A 26061-nucleotide genomic window follows, 5' to 3' on the forward strand; every position below is an offset into this window, starting at 1 on the left:
CCCGCCCCGGCCGCAGCCGCAGCCGCCCCGCTTCGCCCAGGCAATGACAGCGGCTCCGGCCCCGTCCCCGCAGCAGATCAGGGACCGGCTGCTGCAGGCCATCGACCCGCAGAGCAACGTGAGTACGGGCCCCGCGGGCCCCCGCCGCTCCGGGCCGACCCCCGCCCGCCGCTCCCGCCGCGACGCCTTTCTCCCCCTCCCGGGGCCTCCGGGGCTCCCGCCGGGGCCGCCCCGGCCGCCGCGGAGCCTCCTGTGCGGGCGGTAGCGCGGAGCTCCCGGCGCGCCGTCTGCCCGGGGTCCCGCAGCCGGCGGCGCCTCCCGCCCGCGCCCCCCGGGCCGGGAGCTCAGGGCCGCCCCGCTGGGGGCTCCGGAGGCCGCTCCCCGCCCGCCCGGGGCCGCGGCCGCCCCCGCCCCGCCGCCGCTCGGCGCCCCGGGCCCGGCCGGTGCTGCCCGGCCATGCGGCGGGCGGCCCGGCCGCCTCCCCACGCCAGGCCGCGGCTCGGGCGCGGCCTGCAGGGGGCTCTGGGCCGGCCCCGCCGCCGCTCGCCGGGACCTTCCGGGGCGCCCACCTGTTCCTCGGGCCCTGCGGCCGCTCCGGCCGCGACCGGGGGCACCCCGGGCTGCGGGGACGCCGGGAGGGCTCCGGCGGTGGCTGCGGGGCTCTGGAGCTGCTCCAGCACCGAGCAGCCTCGGTCTTCGCTTTTATCCCTTCCTGCAGCGCCGTAATGAGCTTATGGGCTCCTTCTGGGATGTGGTGTAAGCACAGAAGTCAGCGTGTATTTTACCTGTAAGTGGCCTTAAGCGGCGGTTATCCAAAGGATCATTTGCTCCTTTTAAGGGTTTTTTGGCTCATCCGAGCAGTTCTCCGCTTAGGTGTTTATTACTGTGAGAGGACTGCAGGGCCCTCAATCTGTCCAGTTTTTGAGTCTTAGATCAACATTCACTGCCGCAGGATGCCGAGGTGGGTCTGTCTTGGCCATCTGCAGTTTGTGGGGGCAGCCTCTGGTGCATCAGGCTGAATGTGTACATGTTATTTTAGGGTGAAATGGTGCTTTGGTTCCATCAAAGTCATACCTGCTCCTGTCCGAACAAGTGCTTTTTTGTGATAGACCTGCATCAAAGTGCTAAAGTAGCCAATAAAGTTATTGTCATTTGGAACCCCTCCCGGAGCAGCCTGCCTGTGTCATGGGGACTGAAGAAAAATCACTCTGGCCTTGTAGGTTCTGTAGAACTCCCTGGGCTGGGCATCTGAGGGGAGCTGCAGTGTTACACATTGGAGTAACAGTAACAAATCCTGGTGGTAATTGTGAGCTGTTAAATGTCAGCGTTGTCTGAGTTTGCAGTACTTTAACGTGGATCTTGCTGAAATGTCAGTTAGTGCACTTCATGAATCCTGTTTGCTCTGAGCTCTCTTTCTGTGGCTGCAGATTTTTCACTCTATGCGTGAGACCGAGTGCCAACCTACTTTAATAAAATTCTAGCAGATCTGTGGTGTCTTTTGACTTGAGAACTGTCAGCTGCAGTGGTTACCCTAATTCTGGTGTTACTTTGTCAGACACTGTGGCTGGGCAGAGCTAAGCAGCCAGGAAGTCATTTTTGTGATGGATACTCTTCCCTTTCTCCACACGCTGATGTTTCAGGACGCTGTTGTGTTGTGAGAGGACCCAAAATAACCAGGCAGCTCCCTGCTCCCAACAGGTCAGTAGCCCCTTAAATTTAGGAGTGATGTATGTTAAATTATAATTCTACATACTTGATACTTATCCAGGGCAATAATCGGTGGCAGAAAAATCAGCCCATTGTTGCAAAGTGCCTGTAGGCAGGGTCTGTCTTCCAGTTTAACCTTTTCTTGGAGGAGAGCAGAGGTGGTGTAGCTGAGGTTCATTGTGCAGGCTGAGAGCTCAGACTCTTGGCTCCAGAGCACATGGAATATGTGGTGGTGTTGACTGTTCACTACCTGGCACGTCACTGGCACAGAGGGAAGAAAAACTTACATTTTGAACACGCTTAAAAAGCAGATTTTGAGTTTAATCACAGTTGGGCACCATCATGAGAGTACAAGGAGCTGCTGTGGTGTTTTCCTGCTGGGAGAGTCAGTGCAGCCATGAGCTGCTGGGCCTGCAGGGACTCATGGAAAGCTCCAGCTGCTTTCTGCTGGCTCTCAGAATCCTCTCCTGACAGCATTACTTGTGTTCAAACCTACAGCAGACATTGTTGCCACTGACTTCCTCATTTACCAAGAAGGTCAAGCTTTGAGGCCTAGATTTAATTCAAGTTTTTCAGTGTGTGTGTTTCTGGAGAAGGTGAAACCTCAGGTGGGCAAAACCAGCCCAGTTCTATGGGGCTGAAGAGGGAGAAGATTGTTGGTTCTTCATGGTGCTTTACTTTAGGGGTCTGTAAATTTAACCTTCACTTAAATTCCCTAACACAAACTGCCATTGTGGATATTTATTCTGAGTGGTTAGTTGGATCTTGGTCAACTCACAGGTGAAAAAAAAAAACAACCAGGACATAAGTTTCTCTACCTCTGTTGGGTTGAACTGGTCAAAAGAATGGTTTCCCCAAGCTTGCAGAACCTGCTGGCCTCAGGAAATCATCTCCTGTGCTGATTGTTCATCTCCAGCTGCTCCATAAAGCCCTGCTGACTCGGGAGCAATATTGAATTTACACACGTTTAGCACTTGAACCTCCTCTAGTAATTGCTGCAGAATGTATTTATAACTTAGTTTCTCACACTTAGAGGTTACCTGTGTAAATTCTGAACTATTTCAAAGGAGACCTATAAGAAATAAGCTATTTTTAAAAGAACTTACATCATCCTAGAAGCCACCCGGGATGTCTGGTATTGTGTCTTCATTTATTCAGCCTTTTCTCCTCGAGGAAACATATGGGCAAACCACTTCTGCTCCATGACCTAAGCACTGAGTACCAGCATCACTTTCCTTCCAAGGCTTCTGGGAGAACATAGCAGGAGGTGGAGGAGAGCAGGAGTTCTGTTCTGTGAGGTCTCACAGGGAAGATGTTCCTTGATTCTGGTGGGAACAAAGCTGAGAAACCACCACTTCAGAACCCCTTTGCCTTGGTAACTCGTGCTCTGTGCTGCTGGGGGAGTTTATTCCCTGATAAAAGTCAGGAGTAATGAAAAATGTTGATTTTTTTTTGCTCTGTGGACAAGCCTGTCGTTTCCAGCCAGCTGCTAGAATTGTGCTTGCAATTAAATGGTTCCTCATGCTGAATATGTAGCAATCTGTTCCTGTTTTTAAATATTAGATAATAACTTCATTATTTGCCATTAGTACCCCTCTGTGACACAAACCCAGCTTTGGTTTGAGTGAGAGCCTGCATTGTGTGCTCCCTGTGAGCTTGGGCTTGGCTCTAACTCAGCCTGTGCTTCGTGCAGTACCTCAGGACCTTCAGCAGTGGTCCATGGCCTCAATTATTAATAATTAATTAGCCTGTGTGTTGGAATATGTTGGGTGGTGCATTGGCACGGGCTGATCTCCCAGCTGGCACAGATTGCATGGTTAAAGATGCTTTAAAGGCTGTTTTCTCTGTTGGTTTTACCAAGGTGCAGGAGGCAAAGCCCCCCTCACCAGTGCTACAGGTGCTTTCCAATAGTGTCCTAAGAAGGTGTAATAAAATAAATGTAATAAAATAATAAATATATGTAGAAATCAGGGGAAGCTGCTGCTTCACTTCCTGAGGGTCCCAGAGATTTCTTTGGGTGCAGAAGTGTTCTGTGTGGGCGAAAGTAGACTAGGAATGGCTCTTGCTTGAGCTTTATCCTTTTCTGTGAGCCCTAATGAGCTTAGCAGTTTTGAGGGAGGTGCAGAGAACCTGTTGTACCTCTTGCCCTCTTTGTCCCTTTCCTCACTTGCAGCTCATCTCGTTCCAGCCTCACATTTTGTGCAGGAGGGCAGCAGGTTGTTCCAGGTGTGTGACAAAATCCAGGGGGCTGGGGAGCATTTCTGAATGTGCAAGGTCTAAAGTGTTGTTATCATGTCAAGCTTTAGTTTCAGATAAAGATTTGGGCCTGATGGAGAGAGTCCCATTGCATTCAGTTTTTTAATAATAACTTTAAATGAGATCTGTATTTCTTAATGCTCTTTATTATAAACACTTGGATTCACTTGAATTCACTGTGTGGGGGTGGTGATGCAGTTGGTTTGAATATTGCTTGTCCAGTTCTTTCTGAACCAGCTTATTTGGTTTAGTGGCAGTGCAGGCTGTCACTTCTTGAGAGGAGTTGGAGATTTAAAAACTTCTAATTTACACAGTGCCCCTTGTAGCAGTGAGACCATTCTGAACTTTGAGGCTGCTGAGAAAAATCTGAGTGAACAGAGATATCAGAGAGGTCAAAGCAAGGGGAATGCCAGACTGCTTTTCAGTTGTTAATTCCTTGAAACTCCCCAGGTTGCAGTGATGATGGCAGTAGTCATTTGCTCTGAAGCTCTAATTTGAGTGTTTGTTTCGGCAGCAGTGACAATTTAAATAACACCCACTTCTTATTCCTGCTACACACACCCATTTTATGTGCACACGATGGTGTGGTGAACTGAACCGAGGAATTGATCAGGGTTTAAAGAAGAAAAAAAGCAATATATGGATCTTTTCCTAGGTAGTTTTTGATGTAGCTCAATTATTTGATAAAATTTCTGGTGCATCACAAGTAGTTTTGGCAGCAGAATTGGGTCTAAAAGTGTTTAAGTGAGTTTGGAAGCAGCAAAGAGCATCCTGTGAGGGTGGGGAGGCTCTGGATCCCTGGAAATGCCCAAGGTCAGGTTGGACAGGGCTTGGGGCAACCTGGGACAGGGGAAGGTGTGGGAGGGGAATGGGATGGGATGGGATGGGAGGGGATGGGATGGGATGGGATGGGATGGGCTTTAAGGTCCCTTCCAGCCCAGCCCAGAGTGTGATCCCGTGAGGACTGGAATGCTGCTGCTTCCTGGGTGCTTCCCTGCTGCCTTGGGAGCTGCAGGAGGGAGGTGCTGTCACCTGGAAAAGTCAACCACGCCTGTCTGGGTTTTTTGAGGTGACAGTGGCTGCCTTCTGGTCAAGTTGCACTTGCAGAGCCTTTTTTTGTTGCTGTCACTTGCGTGTGGCTCACAGATGTCTGGAATTATCCTGTGTTTGTGGGCATGCAGCAATGCAGGGGCTCTGAATGTGTCCTGGAATAACTGGGAAACATCTTCACAGCCAGCCAGGAGGATGCTCCTGAGTGCAAGTCATGAGTGAGCTCTGCAACTCATGAGTAAACCACCACCTTCCACTAAAGGCTGTGTGGACAATGCTCCAAATGATCAAAAATTGGATTGATTTGGCTTGAATCCCTGAAGCTGCCAGTGGAGCTGGGAGAGCTGCTGGGATCACATCCCCACCTCCAGCTGTTGTTGATCCCTCCCTTGTGCTGACCCAAGCAAGGAACTCACCTGGCCAAGCCCTGCCTGAGCAGGGGCTCCTCAGGGACCCCTCCCCATGGCCCAGCTCCTCCTGGGCTCACAGAGGGGAATGTGTGGCAAGGAGAGGTCACAGAGGTGGTGGCAGCTCAGGCTGTCCTAGAGCAGCTTGAGCCCCCTCACATTGTCAGACTGGATCATCAAAAAGCTTTTAAAATCCAAATGATAAAACTTTGCAGCAAGCACCCATCTGCACGTGCTGTATGTGAGTCCTTGGTGGGAAACAAACCCTGAAGCTCAGAGGCTGCAGGGAAGGAACTCATGAAGACATTTTTATTGCTGTAGCCATGAAACAGCTCCTGAATGGAAGAACCAACTTTTTGTAGGGAATATAAATACAGGGAACAACCTCTGGCAGTCACCAGGAGCCACAGCTTGGAACAGGCTCCTTCCAGGAGAGATGTGCAGGAACAAACTTCCCAGAGAGCAGAGGGGCTGTGGTTGGTGCTGCTCTGATTGGGGATGTTCTGGACCCTGTGTGAGGCCATTGGAGTGCACCTTGGCACACCTTGAGCCAAGGGAGCTGAGCTGAGCTGAGCTGCCATCCTGGGCATGGGATGGGCATGGGATCCTGGATCAGCTCCTGCTGCCAGGGCACTGGAGCCTGGCACCAGAGGGGCCTCAGGAAAACTCTGCAAAGCTCCCACTGCAGAGGGACCCAAGCTGTGCCTTGGGAAACAGGAAAACTTTCAGCTCAGGCTGTCTCAGAACTCTGGGGCTGGGCTGGGAATTCCAATTTGTCTTTTTGGGGTGGTTTCTCTGATAAGTTGAGGTGAGCCCAGTTTAGGGGTGGTAAGCTGGGCATGGGTGCCTCTTTTTGGGGTTTTGCTGTGGCCACAAGACATCAGCACTGTCATCCTGGCACCTTTGGCTCCTGATCAGAGCAGCTCCACTGCAGCTGAAGCTTTCTCTCCCTCTAAAATCCTTTCCCAGTTTCTTCAAGAAGCTGCTGCAGGTGACAATTAGGTTTTTTTTTTTTTTCAGGAACCACAAAAGTTTCAGGAGAGGGGAAGGAGGAATTGATTCTGCCTACTGCAGAAGTTTGATGTTAGTCAAGATTCACAGCTTTTAAGGCATAGTTACCTCAATTTATTAAGCTTGGAGTTAATTTTAACTTACTATTAAATTACTACTTCAGTGTAGTTTTTTTTACATAAAAACATGTCTGTTTTGGCTGATAATATTTTACTGCTATCTCTTCTCACCAGTTATGTGCTGATAACACCAAATATACTCCTTAGGTCTGTGTAATGTGGGAGGATGTGGCCCCACTTTTACACTTGGTTTTTAAAGAAATAATTTAAGGTAAAGGTAAGTAAGTACCTCATATTCAATTTAATGTAAATGTAGGTTTGTTTATTCAGTGTTCTAACAGCTAAATTACTCTTTCTGAGGGTAATTCATGCTTTTGGTGTTTGGAATAATCTTTAAGTGCCAGCAAATTGCTTTAATTTGAGGTACAATCTGCTCAAACTCTGCAGAGAATTGGTGTTTTCAGGGGCATGGCTTTCACAGGGCAGCCATGCATGCCCGAGTGCGATTGTTAATATCAAAGTGTACAATTTTCAGCATGTCCAAACAGTCAGTGGCAGCAATTTCTGCTGAGGAGTCACTGGAAATAAAACACAATTAGCAGTGTTTTAGTGAACAGCTTCTAACCCAGCAGCTGGGGAGGAGGGATCCTGCATCCAAGGGATTCAGGGACACGCTCAGCTGGGCGTGTTTTCAAACTTGGAGACTGCAGAGGTGGAAGTCTTGTCTCAGAGTGACAGCCAGTGCTTCTGTGAGCTGCTTTCTCACATAGTTTCCATGCAGGATCAGCTTGCAGAGTATCACAGTTATAGTACAGATCTGGAGGCTTTGATTTGTATTTTTTTTTAAGGAGTGTAAAGCTGTGGAAGGTAGAGGAACATGGGGTTTTTTCCCAGGTGGTGATGCACAGTCATAAATTGTCTTTGGTGAACAAATTTGCAGCACATCTACAAATGGCTGGAACTCAAGGCATCACTTTCTGAGCAGGTCAGTACAAAAAACTCCTCGTGCTCTGAAAATTAACTGCAGCAGGAACTTGTCATCCTGAAAATTCCAGGAAAAGCATTATTTCAGTATTTAATGCTTGGAGAAACCACAGCTGATTCTTGAATAGAGTTGAACACAGTGAGGTGAAGATGCAAGAGGTGATGTTTCAGATTTCTTTGTGAAATTGGGTCCCTGCAGCTCATGGATTTGGATTTATTTGGATTGAACCCCTGTGCTTGCACTGCTCAGGAGCCTGGCTGTGTCCTGGAAAACTCAGGGTCCCTTTGAGGAGGAGTTTGTCTGTCAAAATTGGGGCTTTGGGGTTTTGAATTTGTATTCTCTTTGCTGGACTTTTCTCTATATAATTTGGCATCCTGAAAGTTCCAGGAAAAAATAATATCCCAATATTGTATTTAATCCTTGGAGAAACCACAGTTGATTCTTGAATAGAATTGAGCACGGTGAGGTGGAGGAGGAGATGCAAGAGGTGATGTTTCAGAATTCAGATTTCTTTGTGAAATTGGGTGCCTGCAGCTCATGGATTTGGATTGATTTGGATTGATTTGGATTGATTTGGATTGGTTTGGATTGATTTGGATTGATTTGGTTTGAACCCCTGTGCTTGCACTGCTCAGGAGCCTGGCTGTGTCCTGGAAAATTCAGTGTCCCTTGTCTTGTGAGGAGGAGTTTGTCAAAATTTGGGCTTTGGGGTTCTGACTTGGTATTCTCTTTGCTGGACTTTTCAAGACAGGCTGCCAAGGGGCTTCAACCTCACTGGGACTTTCTGAGCTGGAAATTGAGAGGTTTTTGCCCCCAGGTTAGAGATAAGCAGGCCAGGTTGGAGCTGCCCCATCCCTGGAAGCGCTCAAGGCCAGGGACAGTGGAAGGTGCTCCTGCCCAAGGCACGGGGATGGAATGAGATGGATTTTAATGTCCTTTCCAACCCAAACCACTCTGGGATTCCACAATTCCATATTCTGTATTTAAATATTGAAAAAATGCTGCTGAATCCTGAGTTCTCTGCTCCTGCCATGACCACACAGGGCACTTGGCTGGAGTGGAGCTGCTTTTACAAACCCTGAGCTGAGAATGCTCCATTCCCACCTTCCTTTATTCCCCAGCCAAGGTAGAAAAGGGAATTTTGTTTCCAAGGAGCTGCTGAGGATGTGTCAGTGGCTGGAATGGCCCAAAATCCTCCAGGGATTGCTGAGGGGCTTTGCTTTGCTGAGAGGTGACATCGTCCTGAGGTGACACAGCCCTCAGGGAACAGAGGTTTGGAAATGGCTGCCTGGCAGCAGTGTTGAATGCAGAGTTTGGACAGCAGTAATTCTAGCAGATTTAAATTGATTTCAATTGATTAGCAGATGTAAATTGATTTCAATTTTTTTCCTTCCATATCCATAAAATTTGTTCGTGGTGGGTGCTGACAAGAATTCACTATTGGGAACAGTTGTTGGAAGGATACAGTGACTTCTCCACAAACTTTCTCGGTTTGTAACACTTATTTTTCTCAGGTTTTGTGAACAAACACACCAGGCCTAAACTCTCATGAGCAGTCACATGAGTATCTTGCATTTCTGTGTGATTAAATTAATATATTCCACAAAGAATTCAACATTGTATTCACCTCAGCCTTCTCTATCATTTAAGGAATCAGCTGAGAAACTTGCCTAGAAATTTGAGGAAAGTTGGCCTGCAGCATTTAAAGTACACTGGGATGGTGGTAAATGGTTTTACTTTTTAAAAAGAGTGAAAATTCTGTGTTGTGGGGACATTAGTAGGGCCTTTCTGCATTGCACTCAGATATAAACTGCTCTCTGTTAGCAGCTTTAAGGGATGGGTAAAATAATATTTAATAAATATCAATAAAGGGGTTAATAACAATATTTAATAAATATCAATAAATGGATGAGTAATAAATATCAATAAAATGATTAAATAATATTAAATAAATATAAATAAATTATACTCTAATAAATATTGAATATTTATTAATTATATTTATTGAAATATAATTTAATGAATATTTAATAAATAGTTAAGTATCTGGGTAGATACTTTAAGAGATGGGCAAAATAATATTTAATAAATATCAATAAAGGAGTGGGTAAAATAAAATATTACTTAATAAATATTAATAAAATGATCAAATAATATTTAATAAATAAAATAAATGAAATTTTAATAAAGACACTTTAATAAATACTAAATTAATTTATTTAATAAATACTTAAGTGTGTGAGTAGGTACTTTAAGGGTTGGGTAAAATAATATTTAATAAATATCAGTAAAGGGGTTAACAATAATGTTTAATACATATAAATAAAAATATTAAATAATATTTAATAGATATAAATTATATTTTAATAACTATAATTTAATAAATATTTATTTAATAAATATTTAAGTACCTGGGTAGATACTTTAAGGGGTGGGTAAAATAAGGGGAGGTACCAGCAGTGAGTTCAGGTGAGTTCCTTAAGCAGAAAGCCCCAAGATGAATCAGAAGGGGCACATTTTAAGGCTGGATTTTCTCCATATTCTGTATTATTCTGCCTGAATAATCACCCAACTGCATTTCTGGCTCGTTGAAGTAGCACCAGTTGTCCCCGTGACTTTGCACAGCAACCTCATTTTCTGGCTCTCTCAATTTTGAAGCAATCATTTTGGACTTCAGTTCGTGGCTTATAATAAATAGTAACTCCCAAGATTTGTCTGGTTGAAGTTTCTGTACAGGAGGAAGAGGAGGAGAAATGATTTTCCTGTAGAAAAGGAAAATTTATCATAGTTTGGTGTGGGGTTGAGGGGTTTGAGGGTCAGTGTGAGGTGGCTGAAATGGTGACAGTGCAGGAGTGGGGACAAACTTTGGGCATTTTTGGGGTCACATGGAGCACAGTGCTGGGCAGTGAGGTTGGAAGTGTTGAATTTTTAGGTCTTTTACAAAACAATTTTTAGGTCTTTTACAAAACAATTTTTAGATCTTTTACAAAACAAGCCGTTTCCTAGGGTTACCTGTATGGATCTTTTTGAGAGGACAATCCTGAATTGCTGCTCTGAGTTTAGTTTGGAGTAGATGGGAATGGTGGGATGTGATTGTGCTCCTTGAGTGTGTCCTGCAATGCTGGAAGGGACTCCCTGTGTTCCTTCTGGACTTGTCTAATCTGCTCTTAAATCTCCATCGAGGCTCAGGAGACTGTGCAGAGATTATTTGGCAGCTCACTGGTTATTTCTGTATGCAATCAGTATTTGTCTTGTTGCAAATTAGGCCACTGAGCATAAAAACAGTTGATTAACATTTCTTTATTATGACTAATAACTCAGAGGAAGGTTTATTTCAAGCTTCATGTGTCTCTTTGCTATTTTTTTTTCAATGTGGTATGAAATGAAAAGTTCAACTTTATGTTAAGCATGTTTTCAGAGCATGGTTATCCTGCTGTCCTCTGACCTGCTCTTGGTGTATGTTCTTGCACTGTTGCAGTTTGATATAAAAATGGAATTCCAGCTGAATTTGATTCCTCTGCCGTTCATTACAACTTGGAAAACAACACCAAATTATCTTGATTGTAGTGTGCTGTGGTGGATGCCACCAGGAGTGGCAGTGGCTGCCTGGGGTTTTGCTCCGTTCCTTCAGCAGGAATTTTTACCAATTAAATCTTATTTCATGGAGCCTCTTTGGCTAAAATCAGGCTAATTAATTTTTATTTGTCCACCTTCACAGTCTGGTGGGGTGGGTTTGTTGTGGGGTGTGGAAAAAGAATTTAGGGGATGATATTGCAGTGAATCTTTGTAAATCTGCAGCTCAGGGCTGGCACTGCAGGCACGTTTCCTATGGTCTCACACAAAATGTTTAGTAACTGTTGAAACCAACAGGTTTTTCTTTCTGTAGTAACAAAAATGTCTTTCAGTTGCTGGCTAATAAACGTGAATGGAGAAAAGTGTTTCACTGTTGCTGTTTTCTGTTTGCCTTCAAGACATTTTCCTGTAGCACAGGGAGCTGGGGGTGTGCCTGCTGTTCATAGTTTGTATTTTACTTTTTACTACCCCTTGTACCTCCTCCTCCAGTGGATTCTCCTTTTGTTGGGTGGTTTCTCCTGCCTGGGGTTTGTTCCTGCTGAGCTTTGGGTGCCTCCCTGGGGATGGGGAGAGAGAATTTGAGAATTTCTCCCTGCAGAGCTGGGATTTGTGTCTGGAGGCCCTTTGTGCTCTCTTGGCTGCTCTGGTGTCTGCCCAGCTCAGGTTTGTGCACGGGCACTGCTCAGGGAAAGATTTCAGCTCCACTGGTTCCTTCACACTGCAGAATTGTATTTCTGACCTTCCTCTCGTTTGCTGATCCTGCCTTTGTAAAGCATATACAGGAGAGTATCTGTATAATCTTAATTTGCCATTAAATTAAGCCTCAGTACGAATAAAATAGATGTAGATTGGTTTGATTCTTTAAAGTAGACCTGGGAGTTGGAAATCTGGAGGTACAGGTGATGTTTCCTGTGCCTGATCACTCTTTGGACTCTTCTTGGTGCTCAAGGAGCATTTTATCTCCCCCTTGTTTTGCAGCAAAAAATTTCTGATCAGTTTTCAAAGCATGAATTTCTCTGTCATAGAAGATTCTCCAAGTGAATGAATTATTGAATTATTTTCAACCCAAATAATTGATTCCTTCATGTTTAAAGATGTGTTTTACCAAATACCATTAGAAAACTGGCTTCCAGATTTAAGAATATTTTTGTGTACTGGTTAATGTTGGAGCTTTGCTTGACTTTCAGACATTTTCAATAATGTGAGCAAAGTAGTATGTTGTGTTTTACCAAATACCATTAGAAAACTGGCCTCTACCTTTAAAAATATTTTTTGTGTACTGGTTAATGTTGGATCTTTGCTTGGCAAACTGGCTTTCAGACATTTTCAATAATGTGAGCAAAGTAGTATGTTGTGTTTTACCAAATACCATTAGAAAACTGGCCTCTACCTTTAAGAATATTTTTGTGTACTGGTTGATATTGGAGCTTTGCTTGACTTTCAGACATTTTCAATAATGTGAGCCAACTAGTATTTAGTGTTTTACCAAATACCATTAGAAAACTGGCCTCTAAGAATATTTTTTGTGTACTGGTTAATGTTGGACCTATGCTTGGCAAACTGACTTTCAGACATTTTCAATGTGAGCAAAGTAGTATGTTGTGTTTTACCAAATACCATTAGAAAACTGGCCTCTACCTTTAAGAATATTTTTGTGTACTGGTTAATATTGGAGCTTTGCTTGGCAAACTGACTTTCAGACATTTTCAATAATGTGAGCAAAGTAGTATTTAGTGTTTTACCAAATACCATTAGAAAACTGCCTTCCAGATTTAAGAATATTTTTGTGTACTGGTTGATATTGGAGCTTTGCTTGACTTTCAGACATTTTCAGTAATGTGAACAAAGTATTATTTAGTGTTTTACCAAATACCATTAGAAAACTGGCCTCTAAGAATATTTTTTGTGTACTGGTTAATGTTGGATCTTTGCTTGGCAAACTGACTTTCAGACATTTTCAATAATGTGAGCAAAGTAGTATTTGGTGTTTTACCAAATACCATTAGAAAACTGGCCTCTACCTTTAAGAATATTTTTGTGTACTGGTTGATATTGGAGCTTTGCTTGACTTTCAGACATTTTCAATAATGTGAGCAAAGTAGTATTTTGTGTTTTACCAAATACCATTAGAAAACTGCCTTCCAGATTTAAGAATATTTTTGTGTACTGGTTAATATTGGAGCTTTGCTTGGCAAACTGACTTTCAGACATTTTCAATGTGAGTAAAGTAGTATTTAGTGTTTTACCAAATACCATTAGAAAACTGCCTTCCAGATTTAAGAATATTTTTGTGTACTGGTTAATATTGGAGCTTTGCTTGACTTTCAGACATTTTCAATAATGTGAGCCAACTAGTATTTAGTGTTTTACCAAATACTATTAGAAAACTGCCTTCCAGATTTAAGAATATTTTTGTGTACTGGTTGATATTGGAGCTTTGCTTGGCAAACTGACTCTCAGACATTTTCAATGTGAGTAAAGTAGTATTTGGTGTTTTACCAAATACCATTAGAAAACTGGCCTCTAAGAATATTTTTTGTGTACTGGTTAATGTTGGATCTTTGCTTGGCAAACTGACTTTCAGACATTTTCAATAGTGTGAGCAAAGTAGTGCATGGTCATCTTTTTGGTATGTTGTGTCTGTGAATAGTATCTGGTGTTCCCTATCTTTAGACAACATCATGTCACACTGGGGCTGGGGGGAACTGTTAATAGATCAGCTGCAAGGGAACTGAACTAAATACCAGCAGGTTGTAACCTGAATTCCAGCTTGGTGTGTTTGGTCTGTCCCTTTGAACAAATGACACGACAATTTTCTGTTGCTGTGTGTGTATGATCAGTGTCTGGTGTCTCATAGTTCCTCCACAAAATGCTAAATAAACTCTGCACTGCTGTATTGCTGTTGTCACATTTAAATAAAGCCTGCTGTGAATAGCAACTTTTCTCTCCTCACTTCTTATTCTATATTTTAGATTATTGTGAAGTGGGTTTTGTACAAAAGCAGTGGTGGGGCAGGGGTGCCATCACCCCTGGCACCTCTGACAATCAGCTCTGCCTCCCCAGCCACATTCACCTGCAACCTGGAATGTTCTTGAACATTTTCCTGCCCTCCCTGAGGAGATTCATGGCCCTGGAGCAGGGGAAAGACAAAAAATGTTCCTGTGAGCTTCTGTCTGGAGCCTACTGCCTCCAGAAACTCCAGCTTGGCAATGGACGCCTGGATTTGTGTTTGTAGGAAGAAAAAGATCCCTGGATCTCCCCAACCATATTCCCCTTCAGTCTGGGATTTTCTTGAATATTTTCCTGCACTCCTTGAGGAGATTCATGGCCCTGGAGCAAGAGTAGGACAAAAAATGTTCCTGTGAACTTCTGTCTGGAGCCTACTGCCTCCAGAAACTCCAGCTTGGCAATGGACACCTGGATTTGGGTTTGTAGGAAGAAAAAGATCCATGGATCTCCCCAGTAAAATTCCCCTTCAACCTGGGATGTTCTTGAACATTTTCCTGCACTCCTTGAGGAGATTCACGGCCCTGGAGCAGGGGAAAGACAAAAAATGTTCCTGTGAGCTTCTGTCTGCCACCAGAAACTCCAGCTTGGCAATGGACACCTGGATTTGGGTTTGTAGGAGTAAGAGATCCCTGGATCTCCCCAGCCATATTCACCTTCAATCTGGGATTTTCTTGAAGATTTTCCTGCACTCCCTGAGTAGATTCATGGCCCTGGAGCAAGAGTAGGACAAAAAATGTTCCTGTGGATGTCTGGACCCTGATGTTGCCAGAAACTCCAGCTTGGCAATGGACGCCTGGATTTGTGTTTGTAGGAAGATGATGATCTATGGCCCCCTCAGCAAGATTCCCCTTCAGTCTGGGATTTTCTTGAATATTTTCCTGCACTCCTTGAGGAGATTCATGGCCCTGGAGCAAGAGTAGGACAAAAAATGTTCCTGTGAATTTCTGTCTGGACCTACTGCCACCAAAACCTCCAGTTGGCAATGGACACCTGGATTTGGGTTTGTAGGAAGAAAAAGATCTGTTCAGTCTCCCACAGTGTCTCCACTTCTCTGCTTGCTTCTGTCACACTGCTTGGTGCTACAGGTGGGACAGTGCTGCAGAACTTTCTCTGAAAATATAAAAATTTGGATATTTATGGATATTCTGATGGAGTAGTTTAGTATGATGGGAAATCCATTCTCTGCAAAGCAGTGTGCTGTGCTCACCATGCCCATGGTGGAGCCAGGCTGGGATTGTTGTGAGTTCTGATTTCAGGAGGGTTGATGGTGTCACACTTTGGTTGTAGAGGATTGTCAGTGATGGGCAACTCCAGGCCAAGTTTAAATATCCTTTAGAAACTTGTGAAAGCTCTAATGTGACTCAGAAGGATGATGTTACTGTATTAAATGATGCCTTTTTGAATTTTGTGGTTGAAAAGAGCCTTTCTGCCTGAAAGGCAGGGATCTGCATGAGCAAGGTGTTTTGGAATTGTGCATTGAGTTTTTCATGTTGCACAGAAAGAGCTGCTCCTTCTACTCCAGGTAACTCAAAGCTGGTTTGTCATTTATCACAGTCTAGTCAGGCATGCAGAAATCTTTGAAAACATCCCTGTGAAATATTGAAAAAAGAAAATCATTGCTTTATCTGAGCGTCTGCAATAGGAAATTTCTGTACCATTTGTTTTTCAGGCTGTGTGAGAGAGTGCAGGCTGTGCTGTGTGTGCAGGCAGGGCAGGAAGGTGCTCTGGGGGTGCTCATGTTGATTTTGGGGTCTGGGCTGGTGTGTAAGCAAAGGAAGGGAATCAAAGATCCCACAGAAAACATCCCAGCACCTGGAAGGGGTGGCAGAGTTTGGATGGGTGCTGAATTTGCTGCTGCTTTCAGATTTCCTGTGGAAATGGAACTGGGAGGGAACAGCTCAGCCTTCCCCAAAACCCCTCAGAACTGCTGTGTAACACCTGAAATCAGTCACTGACTTACCCCTGCTTTAGAAATGCTGAAATAAGATCAAGGTAGCAGTTAAGAAAAGAAAATTGAGCTTCTTGATCTTTTCCTGAGAGTTCAGAAACCGCTGCTTTTGTCTGAGGCTGGAGTAGAAGCATTCAGTGCTTAACTTGGAAAAGATCTCAGCAATAGTGTGGCTGAATGGCTGGATCGCTGAAGGAGCCTTGCATGGAATAAATAAGATTTGTTTTCTGTGCCTGTCATTAGGGTTGGCTGGAAAGGATTATCGTGGATGACTCAAAGCAGATGTTCTCAGTAAACTTTGAGTGAATTAGTGTGTGTGCCCTCAGTGCTCTCAGCATGGGAGAGTTTGGAACACCTTATCAATTCCTTATCAATTATTTGGAGCTGTTTGCTGCAAGATCCTAAATGGGGGTCCTGGAATTGTTTTGGGGGGTACTAAGGGGTTGCAGTGTGAGCAGAAAAAGAAACTAAAATGTGAATTCCTGAGTTGCTGACCTGGGGCTGCTGAATTCCCTGTGCTGCTCTGCTCCCTTTACCTGTTCTGTTCCCAATAAGCATCTGCAGTAGCCCTTTGTGTTAATAAATGATCATTTCTGGTGCTGCTCAAAGCAGCTTTGCTAACATTATTGTCGCTTTGGTTATGTGGCAATGCATGAATTTTATTGTTACAGTTGGTTTAAGGTGAATTGGTGTGCAGGATGGGTGTGCTGCTGTGAGCAGGTGATATTTGAGGTGTTTTAGGAGCTTTGTCACTGTATTTAACTGCACTACAAGAAATTTCATCATCTGTGTTATTTTAAAATAATCAAATATGATTTTTACTATAAGCTCCTCTTTATGGCACTGCTACCTTGATCTTATTTCAGCATTTCTAAAGCAGGGGTAAGTCAGTGACTGATTTCAGGTGTTACACAGCAGTTCTGAGGGGTTTTGGGGAAGGTTGAGCTGTTCCCTCCCAGTTCCATTTCCACAGCAAATCTGAAAGCAGCAGCAAATTCAGCACCCATCCAAACTCTGCCACCCCTTCCAGGTGCTGGGATGTTTTCTGTGGGATCTTTGATTCCCTTCCTTTGCTTACACACCAGCCCAGACCCCAAAATCAACATGAGCACCCCCAGAGCACCTTCCTGCCCTGCCTGCACTCTCTCACACAGCCTGAGAAACACACAAGGGGAAGGGAGGACGAGTTGTTAAACGTGCTTGAACATTTTATGGATTTATTTTCAAAGAATTAAGCTTCCCTACAGGTCAAACACAAGAGAACAGGAGAGGAGCTGCAGGCAGCTGTGGGGTGTGAGGGGTCGGTGCTGTGCTCAGCAGTTGCTCGGTGACAGCCCGTTCTCAGTTGGTTACAATGTGTGAGGGCTCCACAAGGGCCGGTTTGTGCTCCCGCAGGGGCTGAGGGGGCGAGGCCGCTGTCGGTGCCCGGGGTTGGCACCGCTGTGCCCAGGGCAGGGAGGGGATCCGGGCTGGCACTGCGGCCGGGCCGGGGCAGCTCCGCTGAGGGCACGGCTGGGGCTGGCAATGCCTGAGCTGGGCGTGCGCGGGAATGTGGCGCTTTCCCCATCTGCACCTGCTGATAAGGTGAATTTTGCCATCTTTTTTTGCCATCATAATCTTTTTTTGCCATCAATTCTTCATTTAGGAAATGAATATTTGGTATCGCTTTCCCCATCCTCATCTTCTGATAGGCCAATAACCTTTTTTGCCATCAGTTTTTTACTTAGATAATGAATATTTGGTCTCACTTTCCCCATATTCACCTTCTGATAAACCAATGAACCTTTTTTTGCCATCAGATTTTTATATAGATAATGAATATTTGGTATCATTTTCCCCATATTCACATTCTGATAGGCCAGTGACTCTTTTTTTATCATCAGATTTTTATGTAGATAATGAATATTTGGTATCATTTTCCTCATCTTCACCTTCTGATAGGCCAATAACCTTTTTTGCCATCAGATTTTTATATAGATAATGAATATTTGGTATCATTTTCCTCATCTTCACCTTCTCATAGGCCAATAACCCTTTTTTGCCATCAGTTTTTCATGTAGATAATGAATATTTGGTCTCACTTTCCCCATCTTCACCTTCTGATAGGCCAATTACCCCTTTTTTTTTTTTTGCCATCAGTTTTTCATGTAGATAATGAATATTTGGTCTCACTTTCCCCATCTTCACCTTCTGATAGGCCAGTGACCCGTTTTTTTTGCCAGCATTTAGATAATGAATATTTGGGGATTACCAGTAACTGCAAAAATAATGTAGTAGTTAATGGTGTGTGCAACAGAGCCTTTTTCACTCTGGTAATTCATGGTCTAAAATATGTGGTGGGAAGGAGAGTATCGTGTTTTGCAAGTTTAAAAATATTTGTCTGGAAACTCCCAGAATTGAGCTTTAGAACCAGAGCCCTTAGAACAGTTAAAAACTGAAAAAACCAACCCTGATGTTGTGTATTGCTTAAACTGTGGTGCTAAATTGTCCTTCCTGGGCTCTGAGGGCAGGGCAAGGGTTGAAACAGGGAATAAAGTGCACTGAAGTGAAATAAAAACTAAAATATATAGAATATATTCTATATAATTCTATATCAGAATAGGTGCTCTTGCTGCTCTAAAAGTTAAGCAGAGTTTTACCAGGCCTGACCTCATGGTAGGGCTTGAAATATCTGCAGAATGAAGAAAGAACCAGGACAAATTAATTCATCTTTGGCCTGGAGTTGGTTTTACACCCTATAGGAGTTGGAATCATTCAAAGCCTGCATGGACTTTAAATATAAATTTGATAAAATTGAATGTAAAAATCAGGACAAGTGTTTGACCACTAACCGGGTATCTCCTAAATAACACAAAAATTCTAAATAGCATTTAACAGTCCTAAAGGGATGGATAAAATATGGTGTGAGCCCAAGGATTTCTAAAGGGAGGAGATTTCAGCTCCTGGTGTTCCCATGGGATCTTAGTGCAGGGCTAGAACTGACTTGGAAAAACCAATTCTTACACAAATCAGTGTTTTAACAGAGGGGTTGTGCTGGGAGGGCAGAGCTGCTGGTGATGATGATGATGATGATGATGATGATGAGGTTTCAGGATGATGCAGGATCCCTGCAGAGGTTCTTGCTGCGAGATTTTTCTCACATGCACTTCACATCCAGTTGAGTCATAAATGCAATTAAGCAATAAATGAGACTGTGATTCAAGTTTTCCTTTGCTTATCTTTTAAATCTGTCTCCAAAGGCGAATTAGAAATTCCAGCTTTCAGCTCTCTTAACATCAGGTAATGGAAACAAAGATCTCTCTATAGGATCATAAACTGGTGTGGGTTGGAAAAACTCCCCAAGATTAAAGAATCCAACCCAGCAGTGCCATGTTTGCCCCTAAAACATGCAGTGTGTGGTTTCTGATGGAAACCATGGAAATCAGACATGTGCTGAGGATGTGACCAGAGAAGCTGATCCTGGAGCTGATCCTGGAGCTGATCCTGGAGCTGCTCCTCGCCTCCTGAGGGGATGTGGGGTTGTGCAGTTCCTCCTGCCCGTGCCCAGCCCAGCCAGGGGTGGCTGATGGGCTGGGGACACCTGCTGGGCACAGCCCGGCCCAGGGAGGGAGCTGCAGGCTGGGCCTGCTGTGTGCAGAGCAGGAAAAGTGGGGTTTGCCATCAAAAAAATCAATTTAAATGATTCTGGGAATGGAACTGCAGAGCAGAGCCCTGGGTCAGTCTGCACTGAGGTCTCAACTCCACATTTGCCACTGCTGCCCCTGCTCTTGCTCCCATCAGGTGTGCCCAGTTATTCACTGATGCTTTGCACAGGGGTCTCAGAACTTTGTTGCTCAGTTTTATTGCCACTGTTTCCTTGGGTTTTACATAAGAGTGTGTTTGTTACAGCTCCTGCAGTTTCCAACTAGGTCACTAAAAGTGTCCTTGTCCCTATTCCTTGAACAATCAGCTCCCTAAAGCCAGACAGTCTGATAGCAGTTTGTGATTAATGCTCCCAGCAATTATAAAGTGGAAGGTCTTAAATTACATTTGTTAACTAAGACCAGTACATGAAACATGAAGTGACTTTGTCTTCCTTGTTGCAGATCCATAACATGGTGGCAGTGCTGGAAGTGATCTCCAGCCTGGAGAAATATCCCATTACCAAAGAGGCACTTGAGGTATGTCACCCTCTAAACATGATTTTTTTATATGTATAAAAGGACTTTTCCTTGCCTTTCTCATTTCCATCAGAGCTTTTTCTGGAAACAATAGATGGATTGCAAAGGATTCACAATTAAGATATTATTTTGTCATCTAGCTGAACACAGGGATCCTTTCTGGGCCCAGATCAGTATTCTGGGCAGCACAGTTCCTGTTTGTGCAGGCCACTACATTAATCATCACTTGCCACTGATTAATTCTGTTGCACTCAGCAATATCACCCTGCACTTGTGGTCACCTTTGTAGACATTTGGTGACAAAGCACCTAAAATCTGAACCAGGAAAATCAATCTTAAATGCAGTTAAGCAGGTTTCAAGGCCTGATATTTGTGGTGAGGTCAGGTGTAGGGAGAGCTGAACTCTCACTGGTCACTTGTAGAAACAGCCCAAAGAAGTTTTATGGCTGAATTAGAGATTTCTTTTTCACTCTTTGTATTGAAATTAGCGGTGTTCTTGCTTTTAACTGTTGCTTAATTACAACTCCGCCTGTATTTCAACATATCTGTGACAACAGGTTGCATATTTCTCTCACAGTCTGGTCTGTGTTCTCCTTTGAAGTACTTTCCTTAAGAAATCTGACTTGTGGAACAATTCTTTGTTTTCAAATGTGCTTTGGGAACAATCAAACATTTCCTTCCGCTCACGAAACCACCTTGGGACTCCCTGGGAATGGTGCTTAAATGGCTTTTTCATGCATTTCCACAAGGCTGGAGAGTGAAGGGAGAGGAGAGAGGTGGAGGAAAGAGGTAGGACACAACTCACACCTGGTAGTCAGGTTTGTCAAATGGAAATCTTTATTGTTAACAAGTTGCTGTGACAGGCAAAGATCCTGGAATTCTTTTCTCTTGGCTCTCTCTGCAGATCTTTTACTTCCCTTGTGATAAGCACACACCTTTGGGTGCTGCATTTCCCCTCAAATCTGAACCTGCACCTTCATTCTTATGGGTTTTCCTCATTAAAAAATTCCTTTCTGATGTTTTCCCAGCTCTCCTGCTTTTACCAGGGAATAAAGACAGCGTGACTTGAAACCTACAGTCAGTTTCATGTGGCAGAGCACTGGACTAATCCTTTCCAAAAAGATTAACTCAACCCTTAAATCTTTAGTGTTTTTAACCAGGTGTTTCTCAGCATTACAAAGCAGAACCATTCCTTAAGAATTTTGCTTGGAATGATGTTTGTAAAGCACCTTGTCTGTCTTTGTAGGAAACCAGACTCGGGAGGCTTATCAATGAGGTGAGGAAGAAGACATCCAATGAGGAACTTGCCAAACGTGCCAAGAAATTGCTGAGGAATTGGCAGAAGCTGATAGAACCCGTAACCCAGAACGAGCCAGTGCCAAGGGGGCTGCCCAACCCGCCAGGATCAGCAAATGGAGGTGCCCACAACTGCAAACCAGACTCGCAGCTCCCTGCTGTGCCCGGCGCCAAGCCCATCAGCGAACTGAAAAGCAGGAATGACATCCAGAAACTCAATTCTCCAAAAACAGAGAAACTGGGAAATAGGAAAAGGAAAGGTGATCACAGGGACGGGCATCAGGGCCCTCCTCCCCCAAAGGTCTCCAAAGCTAGTCATGAAGTATTACAAAACTCTTCACCCCCTCCAACCAATGGGATTGGAGGTAGTCCTGAAAATTTTCCTAGTCCTGTAGACATAAACCTCCATGCAGGGCCTGAAAGCAGCAGGACAGATCTCAGTGAAAACGATAAACACAATAAGATCCCAGTAAACGCTGTCAAACCTCACACCAGTTCTCCAGGACTTGTAAAACCTTCAAGCACTTCCTCGTTACTAAAGACTGCAGTGCTTCAGCAGCATGATAAATCAGAAGAAGCCACGGGCCCCCACCAGCCCAAGAGCCCACGCTGCTCCTCCTTTAGCCCCAGGAACGTTAGGCATGATACTTTTGCTCGGCAGCACACCACGTACTCACCAAAGGATTCGATGCCCAGTCCATCTCAAAGGTCTCAGCTCGCGGACGCCGCGCCGGTGCCGTCGCCGCCTCCATCCCTGATGCAGCCATCCACACCTCCCGTGCCAGCCAAGAGACTGGAGTTCCCTGCTCAGGCGGCCCCCGAGGTGGCACAGCACTGGCAGGAGCAGCAGGGAGCCCCCGAGGGCCAGCACAGGCACACAGCAGGGACACTTCAGCAGCAGCACACGGCTCCCGGCTGCAAAGGCCACCCCGGGGAATCGCACACGGGCTTCCCACAGGACGCTTCCAGAATGGACAGTGACGATGCTGCTTCAGGGTCTGATAGCAAAAAGAAGAAAAGGTACCGACCCAGAGACTATACAGTCAACTTGGATGGGCACGTGATAGAAGGGGGTGTGAAACCTGTGAGGTTAAAAGAGAGAAAACTCACTTTTGATCCCATGACAGGACAGATAAAACCTTTAACACCGAAAGATCCTTTGCAGGTAGAAATCCCTGCACTAACCGAACAGCACAGGACAGAAACGGAAAAGCAGGAGCAAAAACCCAACCTGCAAAGCCCCTTTGAACAAACGAACTGGAAAGAGTTGTCCAGAAATGAAATCATTCAGTCATATTTAAACAGACAGAGTAGCTTGCTGTCTTCATCAGGAGTACAGACTCCAGGAGCTCACTACTTCATGTCTGAGTATTTAAAGCAGGAGGAAAGCACTAGAAAAGAGGCTAGAAAGACTCACGTTCTAGCTCCTAACAGCAAACCTACAGACTTGCCTGGGGTCACCAGAGAGGTCACGGGCGATGACCTCGACAGAATACGTGACCACAACTGGCCGGGCGTGAACGGTTGTTATGACACACAGGGTAACTGGTATGATTGGACACAGTGCATATCCTTAGATCCACACGGGGATGATGGGAGATTGAACATCCTGCCTTACGTCTGCCTAGACTGAGAGCAGTCCTGCTAAGCACGCTTTTCCCACCTGCACTTAGCAGAACTGGCAGACACTGATGCCACTTCCAGCTGGAGAGAGCCTCCTGTCCTGGACAAACAGGCCCCACGAGCAGAGGGGGGGAGGGAGCTGGGCCTTTTCCAGCTCTTTCCTTTAAATTCTCCTTTTTGTGAAATGCTGCTACCAGTTTACTAACAATTGCAAAAGGAAGGCATACGAAGGTTTGATCAGTTGAGTTTAAAACTCTTATAGCGAGCCAGCTATAAAAAGTGTTAGTCCCCAAGAAGTGAAGAGGATTTCCAGCACTTTCTGAATGCCGGAATCTTATTACAGGCAGGTACAGAGAAAACAAAAAAAAAATTGTGGAAGTTACCTTAACAAAATATGCATCTATTTATTTGACTTGATTTGGGTTTTTATTTGGCAGTGAGATATTCGAGAGACAATGTGCAAAAACTGTAGTTTTATTTCTATCACATCTCTGAAACATGATTGAGTTAAGAGTCATGTGGTACGGAGATTGGGTTTTAAACAGCAGGTGTTGCACTGCAGGCTGGGCCACCAGCTTCAGCTCAACATTCCATAGGCATCCACATATTTTAGTCTGGTTTCAGTTTAAATCCAGTCTCTGAGAAATGCTGCAAAAACTAGATGTTTAACGATATTTTTTGATCCCACCACCACCAGCCAAATATTTTTCCTCCTTTTCCCTTCCTGCAAACTTATAGGTAAAAAAGTAAAAAGACAAAAAAAACAAAAAGACAAAAAGAAAAAAAAAAAAAGAAAAAAAAATCACCTTTTTTAGAATCTAAATGTAATGAGGGTGCTACAAGTTTGTAACTGTACTGTGAGAGGGAAAAAGGAAGCCTGTTTGTATGCTGGAAATATACTTGTTACCATTCCTTTAGATATTGTTTGCCTTATGGATATCCATCATAAACGCAATTTGCAAAAACAAAGAGCCTTAGTGAATGTACAGTAACTAGACTTCTGTGTTCCTGGGATGCAGAAGGGAGCAACTTTGCTATTTGGTCCTTTAAGTGGACACGTTGTGATATAAATGTGGAAATAAAAAAAATTTGCACAAACCAGTTTGTGAATTATTTATATACACACTCCACTCGTTTTTGTCCCCTAAGTCTGCTCAGTTCAGCCCAGCCAGGGGAGCCCTGGCACCAGGGACCCCTCAGAGCAGGGAGGTGGAGCTGAATCCCTTGGACACTGCCCCAGGGAGAACAGGAATGTCTTCCAAGAACCTCGCTGTGCTGTCCAGTCACACAGGGTGGATCTGTTTTAACTCTGGAGACTGATAACCCAACTGCTGATAATGTACCTCAAAGTCTAAAGAGATCAGATTTCATCTTTGTAATGTTTTATTCCTGTTTGTTACAGTGCTTTCTGAAGCAGCCTGGGGTGTAGAAAGTGAAGGATTATTTCTATTAACTGTAATTGCTTTAATATTTGGGACTGTGCTGTTTGATGCAGTCCCCACTGTTGGGTTTTTGTTCAGGGGGTTGGGGAGGGGACACTATACCAAAAATATTCCTGGGTTTAGTGATGTTAACTCTGTTAACTCATCTGTGCTGGAGGTGAGCCCTGGCAGGAGCTGCCCTGCCTTTGAGGGTAGAGTGAAGCTCTTCCCTGATTTTTCAAAGGAAGGTGCTCCTGGCCAGGCCTGCATGGTGTTGGTTCATTCCCTGGAATACAACTGATGAAGTCTGGTTTTATTTTTAAGTCATTCTTGTTCATCATTTATGATCTGACTGTTACTGAAATGTGTGGGTATCTCAGAAATAACAATGTCTGTGTGCTTCCATTTCTGAAATCTGAGGTCTGAGAGTGAAACCAGAAGTGGTTACCAAAAAAATGCATCCAAGTATATTTTCAGTTTACTTCCATTTTGTCCTTCTGCAGTTGCTGAGGTTGAGCAGTGTGGTTTAGAGCTCCTGTCCTGCAGCTCAGATGGGATGGCAGAGGGCTAAGCTGCTGGTCATTTTGGAAATGCTTAAGTTTTGTTTATGTAAAAAAAGTACTGTGCATCTTATCTCCTCCTGCCCTTCCTCCCTCCTTCCCTGAATGGTCCCATTTAGGAACAGGGTCCGTGCTCTTTGGAGGCCTTTGAATTCAGGAAATGACAAAGTATTACTTGATAAATTCCATCTTTTTCTCCACTGCTTCCATTTCTGATGCAATTGATGGCCCTTGACTGCACTGGGTGAGGTGATACCCAAAGCTCATCACAGCTTTCAGATTCCACCCAAACTGCCTGTGCTGGTGCTCCTCTGTTTGGGGAAGCATCAGGAATCAGACCCAGCCCTTTCCCTGGTGGTACAAAAACTGCTGGAGAAATTCCCTCCCAATGCAAGCTTTAAATCTTGTTCCTTGCTGAGTTTGTTGCTGCTGTAAGGGGTCAGCTCACTTGTGTGTCCTCCAGGGTGAGATGAGGCTTGACAATCTTTATTTCAGCATGCCAGTATAACCAGTTCTGTGAGCTCCAACAAATGTGAATAAGTTTACAAGGTGATATTTTTTTGTCAATTTTGTAAACAAGTTCAAATGAAGTTTACCATGTGCGTACCTGCTGTGTACTCTCATTTGTGCATGACTCAGTTTCTCTGCTACTGCCTTCTCCTACCTCTCTTGCAAAATTTCTCCTTCTAATCCTAAAACCTGAAGTTAAAACACTGCCATTTCTTCCTTGTGACGGGATGACACGAAATGGCTCATCAGCAAATCTCTGGGGAGTCACCATCACCTAAAATGCGTGTTTTTAAGTGTCTCTTGACAGGGTGCATGGATGAACCGGGCTCTCCAACACCCCCTCCTGCCTGCCAGGTACTCACCCATCCTTTACCCCGGCCGGCGCTACGCCTTCCTCGCTTTAGTTTTAAAGGTCGGGAGCGCTGGTGTCGGTGCCTGCGAGCCCGCGACCTTCGCTCCGTCCCTGCCCGGCGCTCCAAGGGCCGG

At 44.6% G+C, this 26061-nt stretch overlaps 1 protein-coding gene across 1 annotated transcript; it reads left to right on the forward strand.

Moving 5' to 3' along the window:
* On the forward strand, positions 1 to 25671 carry MED26 (mediator complex subunit 26). Its single transcript, XM_064734330.1, has 3 exons — positions 1 to 118; positions 20091 to 20165; positions 21412 to 25671. The coding sequence occupies exons 1-3, from the start codon at positions 44 to 46 to the stop codon at positions 23092 to 23094; spliced, it is 1833 nt and encodes a 610-aa protein (XP_064590400.1). The 5' UTR covers positions 1 to 43; the 3' UTR covers positions 23095 to 25671.
* The last annotated feature ends 390 nt before the right edge of the window (positions 25672 to 26061 follow it).

This window comes from Zonotrichia leucophrys, chromosome 28, assembly GCF_028769735.1.
Source record: "Zonotrichia leucophrys gambelii isolate GWCS_2022_RI chromosome 28, RI_Zleu_2.0, whole genome shotgun sequence".
Classification (NCBI taxonomy): Eukaryota; Metazoa; Chordata; class Aves; order Passeriformes; family Passerellidae; genus Zonotrichia; species Zonotrichia leucophrys.

Bases quoted from the DNA above. Each gene is read 5' to 3' on its own strand.
- MED26 (XM_064734330.1), top strand. From the start codon at position 44: ATGACAGCGGCTCCGGCCCCGTCCCCGCAGCAGATCAGGGACCGGCTG. The intron at 119-20,090 runs GTGAGTACGGGC...TCCTTGTTGCAG, and splicing joins CCATCGACCCGCAGAGCAAC to ATCCATAACATGGTGGCAGT. The intron at 20,166-21,411 runs GTATGTCACCCT...CTGTCTTTGTAG, and splicing joins TTACCAAAGAGGCACTTGAG to GAAACCAGACTCGGGAGGCT.